The sequence below is a fragment of the Balaenoptera acutorostrata genome, chromosome 8 (assembly GCF_949987535.1).
Source record: "Balaenoptera acutorostrata chromosome 8, mBalAcu1.1, whole genome shotgun sequence".
NCBI lineage: Eukaryota > Metazoa > Chordata > Mammalia > Artiodactyla > Balaenopteridae > Balaenoptera > Balaenoptera acutorostrata.
In genome coordinates, this window is record NC_080071.1 from 18,726,940 (window position 1) to 18,743,999 (window position 17,060).

General features: G+C 38.3%; 1 protein-coding gene across 5 annotated transcripts in view; it reads left to right on the forward strand.

Moving 5' to 3' along the window:
• The window catches only part of GPD2 (glycerol-3-phosphate dehydrogenase 2), a 138,768-nt gene that overhangs the window by 25,500 nt on the left and 96,208 nt on the right, over positions 1-17,060 (forward strand). For all 5 annotated transcript variants that reach the window (XM_007183100.2, XM_007183102.3, XM_007183101.3 and 2 more), the window contains exon 2: positions 12,475-12,584. In XM_007183100.2, the coding sequence (XP_007183162.2) occupies positions 12,483-12,584 (102 nt within the window). In that variant the 5' untranslated portion in view covers positions 12,475-12,482. The remainder of the gene's footprint in view (positions 1-12,474; positions 12,585-17,060) is intronic.

Sequence of the window (17,060 nt, forward strand, 5' to 3'; positions counted from 1 at the left end):
CTCTCCTGTTGTCTGATTCTTACTTCCTTAAGGGTGAGACATTTTTAGGGAGTGTCATCACTAAGCTAAATAATATCAAATATGATCATTTTGATGTAGTACATCTTAGATTTTCTTTGCATCTATGCTTTTTGTGTGTGATTTGACCCTTTGTTGATAGTTAGATTTATACATGCAATGGATTATTAGATATGTAGGGGAGTGAATTTTAAATGCAAATTTCAGCAGGCTATAGGGGAAAAGTGGTTACAGGATGTAAAAAGTGGTTAGCTTTATTTCTTGGGGATCTTCTCCAGCTCAAGGAAGCAGAATAAATGGTCTCCCCACTCCATATACTTTTTAGTCTCTCTTATAACTCCCAGCGATGTCTTATGCATTAATAGAGCTGTAATAGAGCTGTAATTAAATTTAGAACTTTTTTATTTACAATGTAAGTAAATTAAATTATTGTCCTATAACTAATTATCATAAAAATTATATCATAGTTTTTTATGAGCCCAGGATTTCATAAACTGTCTTCAACAAGTATTTCCTAAAATGCATTTTTAATGACATATATAATGCAATTGCTACTGGAACTTTTGAAAGAATTGGTACATTTTCCTTGTATTTGGTGATAAAAATAATGAATAAAGCTGAGTTAACTCAATTGGCATCAGCATTTTGAAGTAAAAAGTAAAAGCCAGTTTTTCAAAGTTTTGTTTGTGCTTATAACATTCTAAGGCAGATTCTCAAACCTTCTACATCTGTGCTATTAAAAAAAAGAGATTTTGGAATAATGATCTTAAGTCTCTTTAAGATTGTTTTGAGCCTTAAAAACATCCCTATATTTAGTAGATAGTTTTTCCTAATTCATAATGCCATATTTCTTAAAAATATATGATATTGGATAACAACAAAACAGATCTCTGATTAAGATCCAGGCAAATAGAAGCTTAATTATCTTAAGCACTTCCTTTTCTGAACATGCTAAATTAATTGAAATTTTCTTAGGGTATATTTCTTTTGACTAAAGTTCATTATCATCTATATGTATTAAAAACCTTTTCATTTGATTCACAGTGCCTGCGCACTATTTTATAGCACCTAAACTCTTTTTATATAATGAAGTAGATGTTTTCTTATGAAACATTTTAAGGTGTGTAGTCAACAGCCATGATTGTTATTACTTTATAAGGGTTTGTTATGTTTATAATAAATCCGGAGGAGAGGCTTGATATATTTTAGTGTAAAGGCAGCTATTTTGAGCTCTGTTATTTGATTTGCAGTTTATTCTATAACAAAGTAAAGGGTTTTTTCTTGTCTTAATTACTGAAGTAGACTCTATAACAGAATGTAAAATCTAAAAAAAGGGGGTTTATGCTGCTAGAAGAATGTGAACCATTTTCCTAACCCAACAATAGGTTAGTAAAGGGGCAGAAAGACTGCAAGAGTCCCAGGACTGGGACTTCCCTGGTGGCGCAGTGGTTAAGAATGTGCCTGCCAATGCAGGGGACAGGGGTTCAATCCCTGGTCCCGGAAGATCTCACATGCCGCGGAGCAGCTAAACCCGTGCGCCACAACTACTGAGGCTGCGCTATAGAGCCCGCGAGCCACAACTATTGAGCCTGTGTGCCACAACTACTGAAGCCCGCGTGCCTAGAGCCCGTGCTCTGCAATAAGAGAAGCCCGCGCACCACAACGAAGAGTGGCCTCCGCTCCCCGCAACTAGAGAAAGCAAAGAAGACCCAACGCAGCCAAAAAAAAAAAAAAAAATCACAGGACTAGTGTGGTCTGTTTGCCTAAAGAATTATTTTTGTGTGTGATTCACTGGTAACATTTCTTCTTCTTCAAGACAGAATTAAAGCTTTTTTCATTGTCTGCTGTATTCTTTTTAGGTGAGGCATTTCTTATTAGTTGATACATAAATGCAAGTTTATTATTTCATAGTTGGCATGCTATCCACTCAGTTCCTTAACCTGACTTGTTTCTTTATAAGGGGTGGGCATTTTGGGGAAGGAATGCTCCAGAATTTCTCTTATAAGGGGCATTTTATTTTATGCGTCTCAGGATTACCTTAAATTACATGTATGGTAAACAAAGAAGGCAGACATATATTTTTATGGAAAATCACTGATAGGATTTTACAACTTTAAACAAAAACCCATTAACATATCTAAGATGATAGAGAATATATACTAATTTCAGTTTTATAATGATTTTAAAATGGAAAACAAGTTCACCTGCATGAACTAATTATAGTTCTTCATGATTTTTAATAGCAATTCTATGGAGAGCAAATACAGTGGAAATCATTCCATTATGAATTAAACTATGATCATTTGCATTTAATGAATATAAATCTATTGTTAGCTGAGATGGGCTTCATTGATTTCTTGTAATTCTAGAGTGAACCTTATGAAAATAAGAGAAAAGGATCAAATGGCAGAAAACATAAATACATAATATGGAAGTTGCCTTGGAAACCCTATTTATTTTTTTAAAATTGAGTCTTACATAATAAATGACAGAGTGTGAGCATGTATCCTCTTGTTCCTCTGGGGCCTTCTTCCCTTTTGATATGTTTTCATTTTAGAGGACTTTGTGAAGTAAATGCTTTAATTGGTTGTGGCATTGCATATTAAATTAAAAACACCAAAAATTACACCAAAAGAATTCATGTGATAATGTTTGAGTTGAATTTTTATAAACAGATAGAGGCTTCTAACTGGCTCATTTTAAATGGTTGACTTTATTTTCTCCTCTTTTTTTGGGGGGGGTGCCTTTTGCTTACATTTCTTAAAGTCTGATTTGAACCTCTGAAACGAGCACAGCCCTTTTCTGTGTCAACTCCTTCTGTCAAGCTTCCAGGCGCCTGCTGTCCTTTGAGCCTGAGGGATGGTCCTGGGCTAACCTCTCTCTCAGTCATCTGTAGCTGTGTGTTGTGTTTGTTCTAAAATGATATAATTGACCTAAAGGTGCCCCCGAGTGAGTAGTAGGAATCATTTCCAAAGTACCTTCTGGCTTGAAGCTACGTGGACCAATACAAATAGAGTGTTTGTCTTCTTTCAGTTTCTGTTCCCGATTCTGTTTCTCTTTTGTCTTTCTTAAAATATTCTCCAGTCATTGAGATTTTTTTTTTCCATCTTGTGGGTTGGGCCCTTCTGGCAAGGGATTTCCTGGGGAAATTGGTTGGAAACGGAACCTGCCCTTCCCTAAAGCAGTCTGGCTTTTGGATAGGGTGTGAAAGACAGGGACCAAGCTAGGGTTTGGATGCTGTGCCAGCCACGTGTGATGACGTTGCCTGAGCTTCCTCATCAGCCACAGGCCAAAATTTTGGACAACCAGAGTCTGAGGACTCATTACATGTATAAGTTTTGTGCTGACTTTTACATGGTTCTTTCATTTATCTTGTTTTTCAGGAGAATGCTTTTCTCAATGATTTCAGACAAATCTTTTTGTTTGTCCTTTGGTATCCTGTTCAGTGTATGTATTTTTTACAACTGTAGGCTGTAAATTGTTATCATTGTTATTATGGTGTTTGTGGTTTAGGGAAAAAATATATATGTATGTATGTATGTGTATATATATATATATGCACACAATAGAGGAAGGCCTAGGGAAGGTGAAGACACTTTTAAGTGTCTCCTGTTTTTTCAGGATTTGATACATTCACTTATTTCCATTGGGATACTCTTTTGTGGATAACCCTTAGGTCCATTTTCTATCGGGACTTGGCCTAAATCCTTTTCAAAAATGTTTAAAGCAACTGAAAAAAGAATGATTCAATTTCAGTTTATGGACTAGGGCTCCTCTCTGTTTGCAGAGAACAGGCTGATGGGCCTCTGATGTTGACTGTTTTGTTCATTTATGTCTGACAGCTTTCAAAAAGCATGCTTGAGGGCTCACTGTGTGTTTCTGTAGGGATCACATGCTGCTGTGTAAGATGTATGTGTGCAGAAGTTCCTCTCTGCTTGGCTGGGGAGGATGCATTTGTAGGCAGAGCGCTAATCATTCTCCCCTCTATAAAGTCAACCTTGGGGAAAGAGGCAGTAGTACATGGTGTGCTTTGATGGGTATTTGTTTGTGTAAGCGCTTTATCAGGCTTAGGCTTGGTGTGCCTAAACTGTGATGTTCTTTCTTAAAGGAAAGTATGCATAACATTTGCTATCACATCAATTGGAAGAATAAAGAGTTTGCTTTGTTGAAACATGCCTAGTTCAAAGCACCCCCCAAACCTTGACTTTTATAGTTAAAACTACTCGGGTGGGAAGGTGCTTTTGCTTTCACTCCCTGTTCTTCCATTTTGCTGTGAACTTGCTGTCAAGTTCCATGACTTTCTGGGTAGGACTTCCTCTGATGAGGCCCTGCACCCTTATTTAGTAAGGTTCATGCAACTTTCTCCCTTAAGTCACTGAATCTGTGTGCAGGTGGATCTTGAGGCCTAGCGCTCTGACTTGTGCCATCTGTGGGTTTGATGGAGTGTCATGACTCAAAATAGATGAGGGGGAGGCTTTGCACGCACAGCCACGAGGAGGGTAGCTGCACAACTGAAGTGTAAGGAGCGTCTTCCTGCCTTTGGACCTGCATCTGCTTAGGTAAAGGGCTGAGTGAAGTAGCACATGCTACGTCTAGCTTACATTCTGGGAGTTTTATTTTATGTTTTCAATGCCTTGTTCATCTTGGGTTCTCAGTGTAGGTGATCAGAGAGGGGCATGGAATGCCTTTATATCTTGCTAGAGAACACACGTTCCAGGGACAAGGCTTGTGGTTGAAATGACTCTTCTGAAAATGATCTTTGAGCTGTCCCCCTCCCTCCCCAGCACCCATACTGATAATTCTTGTGAGGGATGGAAAGAAACATGTTTGCATCTGTGCTGGCATAAGACTCAAAACCCTGAGAAGTCTCAATTTTTCTTCAATTAATGGAGAGCATGGAGGTTAAAATGGAAATAGCTGTTTCTGTGCAAGAGATCAGAGGATAGGGGGGTTTTTGTAGAAGTGAAGGGATCCTTCCACAGAGGAGGGATAAATCTATTTGGATAGATTTTTATTTATGCTGACTTAAGAGAGAAGCTAGGACTGCAAGACAGGGAGAGGAGTTTGAGGACTCTATTTTGAGAATTCCGGGGCCAGGAAGTGTGCTTTTGTTCTGGAATAAATTTGCTTGTGAGTAGTTGCCAAGGGGAACCCCAGCCGTTTCCAGTGGGTGGTTATTTCTTGTTTTTAATTCTCAAGTGTGTGGTTAAGTCATCTAAATGCATGATTTAGCTGTTAGAGTAGCCTTACCAATGAGCAGGAGGAAGGCAGAAGTGGTGAACACTCAGGAACTACTTAAGATAGGGTCTGAGCGGTTGTCTTCATTGTCGAAGTCACTCTATCTATAATGAGAGTCCTAAAAGGACAGCCAAGAATCCTGTGGAACCAGATAAGTTGCAGGGTTAGCTAGAAGTATGGGTCAGCAAACTTTGAGAAGTGGCAAGTCCAGTTTTTGTTTTGCTGGCAATAAGTACATTTTATTGTGAACAGGTATAGCTGTCAGTTTTATGCAGAAAATTCCTCACACCATAGCTTTAGCTATGACGACTCTTGTGAGTTTGAGACCCTCCTATCTATATGTTTGCTGTTTTCTCTCTGTAGGTGTTCTGTCAAGATCTTAAATATTTTTGCTTCCAAATGAACTCCTCTTCTCCCTTAAACTTGCTTCTCTTTCTGATTCTTAATGTTGTAATGTTGGGGCAAATCCCCAGTTACCCAGGCTAAAGCCCCTTATGACCTTTAGTCTCTTCCTGTTTCCTTCTGTAATCACTTGTCAGACTCTGTAATGGTCTCTAATTGAGTGCTGTTGTTAGAGATTCCTGCAAAGCATCAATGTCTGCATTAGTACTTTTCAGTGTTGTCCTAAACCAGGCTTTCGTCTTCTCATGTGGGGACTATTTCATTGCCTTCCAGTTGGTCCCTCAGTCTTCATCATAAGCTTCAACACCAAAATCTACTTGAACATTCTTCATAAGTCCTGAGATGAAGCAGCTTGCTTCCTTCATCTGCAGTCTCAGCTCTCATGGCCAACAGAATATCATAGAAAAATATCTTATTTCACATGTACAGAATGTTCTTATCTCTTGCCCTGGACTTCTTTTTAAACCTCATTTTCAAATGAACATCATCTCCAGCCAAACCAGATAACAACTTGCATGCCTCCTGAACATTACCATGATGTTCCTCTTTCTCCTCCAAATCTTTCTCAATCCAGACCTGCCCGTACTCACTCCCCTCCAAATCCTTTTTTCTTCAAGAGGCTTTTCAAGTATCCTGTCTTCTGAAACCTTCTTTAATTCTTTCAGTGAGAATTAATCTCTTTTCACTGCAATGATATAGTACCTTGCTTTCTTTTCTATCAGAGTATGTATGTGTATATATGTTTGTGTGTATGTTTTTTTTTCTTTTTTCTATTTTGTTCATCATTACCGTGCGTTTAGAGCATACAGGATGAGCTGAAGCATAAATTCACTGTGCCATCTTGACGGGATAGTCACTGATTTTTTTTTTTTTTCAATTTGATATTGACATGGTTTAGTAAATAATGTAATTTAACAGCCTGCTTTATTTATAAACCCTTCCAGCCCTTCCACTCATTTTGAGGGAACCCAAGTCACAGAAATTCAGGTGAAGTATAATCACTATCCATTTAGTGATTCCTTTCTTTCTTTAAGGGCATGATAACTCAGTGCTTGAGTTAGAATAGAACAAAGGAGAAATAGCATCTTAGTTTTATTCTGCGCTATATCTTCTGGTTGATGAAAATGGTATCAGATAGTGCTTTACCATGATTGCCTATCTCCACTTTGAGCTATTCCTTTCTTTTGACTGTAATTAAAATTTTTTTTCTTCTTCCAGGTTTATTGAGATAAAATTGACACGTTAACATTGTATTAGTTTAAGACATAAGACATAATGATCATATATATATATATATATATATATATATATATATATATAATGAAATGATTATCATAGGAAGTTTAGTTAACATCCATCACCTCACATAGTTACAATTTCTTTTCCTTGTGATGAGCACTTTGAAGATTTCTTCTCTTAGCAACTTTCAAATATGCAATTCAGTATTGTTCACTAGTCACTATGCTGTACATTACATCCCCAGAACTTATTTATCTTATAACTGTAAGTTTGTACATTCTGACCACCTTCACCCATTTCTCTCACCTCCCACCCCCTGTCTCTGGCAACCACCAATTTCTTCTCTGTTTCTGTGAGTTGGGGTTTTTTAGATTCTACCTGTAAGATCATACTGTATTTGTCTTTCCCTGTGTGTCTTATTTCACTTAGCATAATGCCCTCAAGTTTCATTCATATTATTGCAAATAGCAGGGTTTCCTTCTTTTTTCATGGTTGAATAATATTCCTCTGTGTGTGTGTATGTGTTTGTGTGTGTGGTGTGTGTGTGTGTGTGTGTGTGTATCACATTTTCTTTATCCATTCATCCATTGATGGACACTCTAGATTGTTTCCATGTCTTGGCTATTACAAATAATGCTGGAATGAACATGGGGGTACAGATAGTTCCTTGAGATAGTGATCTTGTTTCTTTTGTATATACATCCAGAAGTGGAATTGCTGGATTATATGGTGGTTCTATTTTTAATTTTTTGAGGAACCTCCATACTGTTTTCACATAGTGGTTACATTAATTACATCCCCATCAACAGTGCAAAAGGGTTCCCTTTTCTCTATATCCTTGCCAACACTTACCTCATTTTGTGTGTGTGTGTGTGTGTGAGGTGGTATCTCATTGTGATTTTGATGTGCATTTCCCTGATGATTATTGATGTTGAGCACCTTTTCATGTACCTATTGGCTATTTGTACGTCTTCTTTGGAAAAATGTCTACTTAGTCATTCTGCCTGTGTTTAAATTGAATTTTTTTTTTTGCTATTGAGTTGTATGAGTTCTTTATATACTTTGGATATTAACCCTTTATTAAATATATGATTTGCAAATATTTTATTCCATACATTAGGTTGCCTTTTCATTTTGTTAATGGTTTTCTTTGCTGTACAGAAGCTTTTTAGTTTGATGTAGTCCCACTCATTTTTTTTTTTTTTTTGCTTTTGTTGTCTTTGCTTTTAGTATCAAATTAAAAAAAAATCATCACCAAGACCAATGTTAAGGAGCTTACCCTCTATGCTTTATTCTAGGAGTTTTATGGTTTCAGGTCTTAACATTTAAGTCTTTAATCCATTTTAAGTTGATTTTTTTGTATGGTGTAAGAAAGTGGTCTAAGTTCATTCTTTTGCATGTGGCTGGTCCAGTTTTCTCATCACCATTTATTGAAGAGACTGTCATTTTTCCAGTGTATATTTTTGTCTCCTTTGTTGAAAATTAATTGACCATGTATGCATGGGTTTATTTCTGGGCTCTCTATTCTGTTCTATTTATCTATGTATCTGTGTTTATGGCAGTATCATATTGTTTTAATTATGATAGCTCTGTAATATAGTTTGAAGTCAGGAATTGAAATGCCTCCAGCTTTGTTCTTCTTTCTCAAGATTGCTTTGGCTATTCAGGGTCTTCTGTCTATCAGAGTATTAATAACATTCAGTGTAGCACAACTAGTTATGAGACAGTTATAAGACAGACTTTGATATTTAATCCTCCAAATTGATTGTAAACCCCTTGAGAGCAGTTGATAAACTCACAGATGTATTTAGTTGACTAACTTTGTTTAGGGTTTTGTTTAGTTGCCTTGTGTTCTCCTTGCAAGAATTAGAGGGGTGGCATTGGTCTGTGCAAATGCAGGAGCCAGTCCTGAGTCAATGTATATGTGATTTATTCACAGGCTATTTAACATAGACATCAGGCTATAATAACTAAGCTAATTTTATTTTTAGGTGATTTTTCTACCTCCGGTTTTCTTTTCTACCTCTGGTTTTCTCTTCTACCTCTGACTTTCTCATACTTTTAGTTGCAAAAGGTAAAGATTTATTGACATTTTTATTCCCAGTCTTTGCTAACTTCCTGGTTGCAGCTTTTATGTAGAAGAAAGCAATCTTTTCCTCTTTGTCATCATTGTGAAAACTTTTTTCCTTATAATGGAATGTAAGTGGGTATAAGTAGTTCACAGCACATAGTTTAACGTTAATCTGGTTTTACATTTCTTTCTGTCAACATTAAAACAAAGTTTTTACATTATCTGGCAGAAGGTTACTAGCAGATATTTTGTCAGCGTCTTCCTCATTGCCTTAGAGAAACCTAATGCCGAGGGACTGTACACTCTGGGTGACTGCTTGTGAATAAGGTTTTCTTTTGGGAGTAATAGCAAAATATGGTGTGGCTCTTGGGGAGAGGTTGGCTTTTCAGAGCAAAGGCAGGGCAGAACCACCTAGTGATTAAGAGCAAAGACTAAGCTGTGGCTTTGTCACTTACTAGGAAATGACCTAGGACAAATCCCCTACTCTCTTTGAACTGCAAGTGCCTCTTTTATGAAATTAGGATGTTGTGAGGGTGATATGAGCTGATATATATAAAGAATTAAAAGCATGGTACCCTTTACCTAGCAAATAACTCAATAAATGGCAACTATTGTCATTATAACATTAATGATGATGATGATGATAATCATTATCATCATCATCTTGGGAGAGTCAGGTGAAGTCGACTGATTATGTGCTTTTGTAAGAGTGATTTATTCATTACAACCAGCTAGATTATCGTGTGGATAAATTTGATCACAATAGAAATAATAATATTTAAGCATAGGTTATTTTATGAAAATACTGAAAAAAGAAACTTTATTATAGCCAATATTATCAATAACTCTGCAAAATAATATGTCAATGCAGTTCTTCCATAGTATTTGTGGCTCATTGAGAAAATCCATGAAGATATCCTCCTTAGCAAGTTTTGGTTTCAGGAAAATCAAATTAAGGCAATATAATAAGGTGAGCAGGGAATGTAGGGAACTACACAATTGGAAAAACTAGCTCCAAACTTAACTGGCTGAATGAACACCTCTGCTGAGACACTTTATGACTGTGTTTTATAACATCCCTCAGTTAGCTATATTGATGTGTGGTGTCCTTTGTGAGGTCATCAATGACATTATCAACAAGACAGAAGCAATGATACTGAGCTAAAGTCAACCACCTACAAAACTCACATCCAAGGGACTGCCAGGCTGCTATCTATACGGGGTGGGCACAGGCATTGTTTAGGTAAATAGAACTAGGTCTCTATTCTCTGTCTCTAATTGTCAGGGAAGCCCAGTTAGCCAGGGGATTAGCATGCTATCTCCGGGCTGCTAGGGTTTCTGTTGTGTGATAGGCACCCATATGAACATTTATAGCAGTACTAGGAATGGTGATGCTGAGCTATGACAAAGGGGTGCTTTCCAAGTTGGCTAAATTGCGGTTTTCACCATCAGAACAATCGTGGACGTTAGGTTTTTCTTAGGGTTGACTGAATGATGAATGGAAGCCCCAGCCAACATACACCAACTCTTTTGCATAACTTGGGAGAGAGGGGATGGTTGATGCAGAGAAGGGATGGAAAAGAAGAGACCTCTAGCAGTAAAGAACGTACGCATGTGAAATATTTTTCTGGTGAGAATCTTAAAAATAAAGATGAGTCTTAGAATTTAGGAGTTTGTCAGAAAAGAATGAGATCAGAAGAAAAATAAAATTTTAAGAAATGCCAGCTTTTATTTTAGTATATAATTTATAGTATTCCAAAATGGATTTTCTGTAGAGTCATAGTTACCAACTGCACTTGAAATTCTTTGATTTAGGATAGTTATGCTAATAGATTCTATTCAGTCAACATGAACTCAAACTTTTTTTTTTAATATATAAATTTATTTATTTATTTATTTATTTATGGCTATGTTGGGTCTGCATTGCTGCACGTGGGCTTCCTCTAGTTATGGCGAGTGGGGGCTGCTTTTTGTTGCAGTGCGCAGGCTTCCCACTGCGGTGGCTTCCTTTGTTGCAGAGCACAGGCTCTAGGTGCCCGGGCTTCAGTAGTTGTGGCACATGGGCTCAGTAGTTGTGGCTCGCGGGCTCTAGAGCTCAGGCTCAGTAGTTGTGGCGCACGGGCTGAGTTGCTCCGCGGCATGTGGGCTCTTCCCAGACCAGGGATCGAACCCGTGTCCCTTGCATTGGCAGGCAGATTCTTAACCACCGTGCAACCAGGGAAGTCCCTGAACTCAAACATTTTAACTGTATCATAATTTACGTTGAGATACTATATGTTTTTTACTATCCTAGGTTAAAATTGACTTCGTATTAAATAATTTGAGTTGTGAGATATCTGTAAAGCATAAGGTATGTTGTCCAGACAGGTCAGAACTCCACCCATTCAGGAAAGTAGGGTAGTGGCTTCCCTGTAACACGTGGGTGTGCCAGCTGCTTTTGTAAGTGAAAGGCTTAGGCAGGTCAAATTGCTCAATATCAACTCTAAGTTAGAATTGTTTTTAGGTGATCGCACAGTGTTATCGTTTTTTGTTTTTTTTTGTTTGTTTGTTTAGCAGAATAAAAGGGAGGAAGATGTTTTTCGTTGGAATTTTTATTTTTTATTTATTTTATTTTGTTTTTTTGGCTTCTGACTATAGACTATTTAAGTCCTCAAAAAAAAAAAATTAAGAAATTCCATCAATCCAATAGTGGAATTTTTTTTTTTTTAACAAATGAGAAGAAAGAAAGTCAAGAGCTAACACAGTACCAGACTTTATTTAGAAATATACAGTGAGCGTGAAGGAGTGCTTGATCTGGAGGGTTTCCCCTTGAAATTTTGGTGCCATGCAACTCTGGCTAGAAGAGACCTTTTTTCTTTTTTTTTTTTTAAGTTCCCTTAATGAAAGGAATTATAGCAGTGTTATCTCTGTCATTTTGTAGAAGGATCATGTCATGGTTTTCTTTTACTTTTTATCTGTAAAGTGTGGACTCTTCCAGGGATAGAAATGTAAATGTGTTGGCTTTTGGTTTTAGTGAGAGCTTTATTCGGAAGGGGAAAACTCAGGAAGGGAGTTGTACCAGAGTGGAATTCAACACTTGCCAAAGAACCCAAAGCAAGCATGAGGTTCATTGTCCTGTTGAGTGACAGAAGACTTCCACCAGTTCTTTTTGTGGAGGGGATTAGTGGTTGAACAAATTTGCAAGTACAGCATGCAGTTTTGTCAGGTACACATTTCTTTTCACAGCTCTCTTGACTTTATACTATGTAAATAACCTCAGTTGTCTCTGAATTTTTCTTTCTTTAATTCCTATTGGATGGTCAGTTTATAATGTCAGTTTCCTAGGTTTTTTTGTGTATTGTTTTTGAATTGTGGTATACAAATTGGTTTGTTAATAAATTCCTTATTTGGTGTTTTCTTTTCTAGTTTAACATAATTTCATAATCTAGGCAGTCTCTTTTTGTTATTGGATTATTATGTGATAAAAATCCCAAATAACTTTTTTGTTTCTTTTTTTGTCTCTGTAGGCTAAGAAATGGCATTTCAAAAGGCAGTGAAAGGGACTATTCTTGTTGGAGGAGGAGCTCTTGCAACTGTTCTAGGCCTTTCTCAGTTTGCTCATTACAGAAGGAAGCAAGTAAGTAACTGTACATGTATCGATTATAATATGAAACAAATCTGTTAAAGAACTGTGTATGGGGCGTGCGTAGGCTAATGGTATTGTTTAGAAATTACTGTCTCAGCTTGATCTGAAAGACACTAATTTAGAATACTGCCTTAATGATCCTTGAGAACTGTGTGTATCTCATTTTTTAAAAAGTAAATTTCTTTGTCAGAAAGCATTATATTATTTAGCCTCTGTTTTAGCTCTTTGGTTTTAAAAGACTGCTTCATTTCCGAGTGCCAGGATTTATTCATTTATACTTTCCTTGTCTAATTCATCCAAATGTCTGGATACCTTCTATGTTCCTGCCAAGAGTTTGTCTTATTAGAAGGCAGGCAGCTGAGAAAGGAAGTGGCAAAGAAAGAGCCTATACAAAAGGCTCAACTCGGAATCTTGGGTTTATTTCTGAAAGGTTTAGTTACTTATGTAGTATTATTACTTTATACTGGGTAAAATTTTTAGTGGGAGAAAGCTATGAAAATGAGATTGGTATGAAGTTTCCAAATAATTTAAAGGGTTCAGTTTATTTTCATTTTGTTTTTTTTCCCCTTTGCACTACAACTATGCCTTCCCATAGTTCAAACTGATGCCAGGAAATAACTTTGGTGAATGGTTTTGTTCTTTTCAGCCTTGAAATACTAACCTCAGTAGTTAGTATTAATCTCCTGTTCCCCCTTCCCTATGTCATTAGGGCATTTTGCGATACCAGTTGGTTGGTGCATTCCCGATTCAAAGATGGAGGTGAAGGAATTTGGGAGGCTATTTGTAGCCGGGCTATCTATGAACTACTCACATCCTACATTTTTGTGAGAACCTTTAAGCCCTGCCTGGGCTGTCTTGTACGTGTTGTTTCTGTTTCTTTGTGCTACATGGTGGTGGAGCCAGCCACATTGCTTGGAGTCCCATGTCCTGAATCGGAAATACCACGTTAAAAACACATATTAAGGGCTTCCTTGGTGGCGCAGTGGTTGAGAGTCTGCCTGCCAATGCAGGGGACACGGGTTCGAGCCCTGGTCTGGGAAGATCCCACATGCCGCGGGGCGGCTGGGCCCGTGAGCCACAACTACTGAGCCTGCGCGTCTGGAGCCTGTGCTCTGCAACAAGAGAGGCCGCGATAGTGAGAGGCTCGCGCACCGCGATGAAGAGTGGACCCCGCTTGCCGCAACTAGAGAAAGCCCTTGCACAGAAACGAAGACCCAACACAACCAAAAAAATAAATAAATAAATGAAATTTAAAAAAAAAAAAAAAAAACCAAATGTGTAAAAAAAAAAAAAAACACATATTAAGAAGGATCAATTTGCTGGCTTATAAATAAAAAAGAAGCTAATTTCTAGTGCTACCTCCTAAAGATGGACGATATTGAATAGGTTGTGCTGGTTGTTTTCATTCTTAACTGTGAACACATTACTCTTAAGGTTTCCCTAGGTATACATGTTGCAGGTATTACTGGCTTGCTATTGAAGCTCATTCTCACCTGCTGAACATGCTTGATGCACTATTTCTTTTAAAATGTTTCCTTGGTTCCTTAAAAGTAAGTGTGAAAAGATGTTGGCTTTGCTCAGGCTATTTTAGAAGTGCAGTTCTGTTTGGGACATGGACTTTAACAGATTAGATTACTTCTGCCATCTTTCACCAGTGGTATCTAAAACGATATTGGAAAATGCCAGTGCCAAAGGTCACGATGTCTAATATGGTAAGTTGTTGCTAAATTTGTACATGGTTCATGTCTGTTAACAATCGTAAGCATGTTCTATTTCCGAGTTTATAACTTAACTTTGTACCTAGGGAATACTGTTTCAGAAATATATTTTGTTGTCGTCGTTGTTTGACTTCTCTTTTACTTCACAGAATAGAATAAGCAGTTGATACTGCCTCCAATCCATCAAGTTAGGGGTTAATTTTAGTCAGTAAAATCAAGCAAAACAAGGGTCTATTGATTCCTGGGACATTTTGTCATTTTTCTCCTTCCTAAGTTAGACATCCTGAGCACCCTAATAGCCAAATGAAACAGATACCAGCAGTTTCAAGTCATTTATAATTTTAATCTGACAAGTTCTTTTGAGAAAAATCACCATAGGCATATCCAATCAATGAGTTGCATAAGACATATGCCCAAGTGTGTGTATTCTTTTTGTAGTGATTTCTGTCCCTTTAAGCCACTGCCGTGAGCATATTTGGGGTAGCAGTTTTGGATGTAGCCATGGGGATTGGCAAAAAAAGAGAGGGGTGTGTGAGGGGGGAGAGGAGACCAGCTCAGTTGAACCATTGACATAAAATGACCACAGGCCTCAGCTGTCCTCTCTCAGAGAATATCTGCCAATCAGAGCCATTCTAGGGGAGGAAATTTTCCTGACTTCAATAAGTCAAGAAAAAAACTGCCCCTTGACACCCATTATTTGGCAACATTTTATAGAAGCTGTGACCTTAAATGTGACTAGGCATGCTCTATTTCTCCAGAGAGCAATGCTTAAAGTATTGGCTTGTGTTTTTATCTTTTTTCCAGTTTTATGAAATGATTCCAACTGATAAACTGTCCTCCTTTAAGAATAAGTTGGTTTTGAAAGCCCAAGGTACTGATGGCTGAGAAAACTGGCTGCTGGCTTTTAAGCTTAGGCACATTTTGCTGGCATTCCTGCACTCGAAGCTCTGCATTCCCTGGCCCCTAGCTTGTGCTCATTTGATATTCCTGGTGCAAAGCTTCCTTCCTAAAATACAGGCAGAGGTCGAATTCCAAATACAAACGGGTTGATTGTTAAAGTCGGTCAGTTGTTTCAGCACCTTTGGTGACGGGATAGTGCTGTAAGTGTTTAGCTGCCAGGTCGGCTCACAAAACCCTTTTAAATTAGCTTGTATTTGCAAGGAAAAGAATAAAAGGAAAACTATTCTATATACTTTTTTGATTAATTAAACGGAAAACACAATGAAATCCACTAAGATGTGGTTCACTTACCTTTTACTCAGTTGCTTGAATAAAAGCTACTGTAGGTGAGGAAATAGAGACACTTGTGAAGACTGGCATTTCTTGTGGGCAGGTTGGACGTTAGAGGTGATAGCAAAGATTTTTTTGTTCCACTCTACTTCATGGTGTGGCTTTTCTTCATGCGAGCATGCTATTAACATTTATGGTATGTTTTTCAGTGGTGAAGAGTCTCCACTGTTGACCCAAGTGAGGCCTAGAGATTATTTTTCTTTTGAGATAAATAAGGTCAGATTTAGAAAGGATGGAGATCATGGCCTAAGGAGAGAGCTGTTATTATTGTTGTTGTTGTTGTTATTATTATTATTATATTTTGGAGCTGGGCAACCTAAATCTTCAATTCCAGCGAGGAAGCTGATGGGGGAGAGAAGATGAATGGAACGTTGGCCTCTTTTGACTGTGTCCACCTGCAGGGAAGGAGGTTTGTGACCACAAATGGCATCCACACTCCAGGCCCCCTCCAGTGATACATGCAGGATTTTTCTGAGTAGTCTTGGAGAGGCTTCCTATTCATTCCATTTTCCCTCTCTTTTTATTTCCTCACCCACACGTAGGTGACTAAGTTTCCACAAAGCCTTCTTGATTTTTCCTTTCCCCAGACCAGCCATATGCCGAGGAACAGGAGGCTGTGTAGTGGGATATAAACTTCCCAGCACTATCTTAAATCCCACCGGGGATGTAGCAAGCAAACACCCCTGCAGTGGTGTGCAGATTTTCAAGAGTAAGGTATATTTGTCATTCACTGTTTAGTATAGGTCTGTTTAATAATAAACTTTTCATTGGAAGGGACCTAGAAGACATCCAGTCTTCCTCTCGGGACAGTTTGCTTTTCTCGGGTTTCCTTACTATCTAGTGAAAGGGAAGTGTTACTTCATGGGACAGCTTCCTTTTCTAATTCCAAGCTGGTGGGAGAATGGAGTTTAAATTAGGAGAGAGGGCCCAGGCAAGGTAGCTTCAGAGGCGGTAAACCTTAGCAAGAAACAGTGGTGGAGAGCGTTACAGTCAGGGCTGCAGGAGGGTTCCTCAGGGGGGTGGGAAGAATGGGGGCAAAACTAGGGTAGGATTGCAAACTTTTAACTGAGGGCTGCCTCGGGCTTTTGTCTTTTCATTAGACACTGAAGGCCTTTTTTTTGGAAACTTCAAAAAATTTTAAACTCCACATTTCTTTCATACCTTCTAGGTCCTAGCTGGAAACTGGTGTAACAGTGTGGGCTTCTTTTTTTTTTTTTAATGCTATTCTTGTCTGCTTACATTCTTTTTATGTATGTATGTATGTATGTATGGCTGTGTTGGGTCTTCGTTTCCGCGCGAGGGCTTTCTCTAGTTGCGGCAAGCGGGGGCCACTCTTCATCGCGGTGCGGGGACCGCTCTTCATCGCGGTGCGCGGGCCTTTCTCTATCGCGGCCCCTCCCGTCGCGGGGCACAGGCTCCAGACGCGCAGGCTCAGCAATTGTGGCTCACGGGCCTAGTT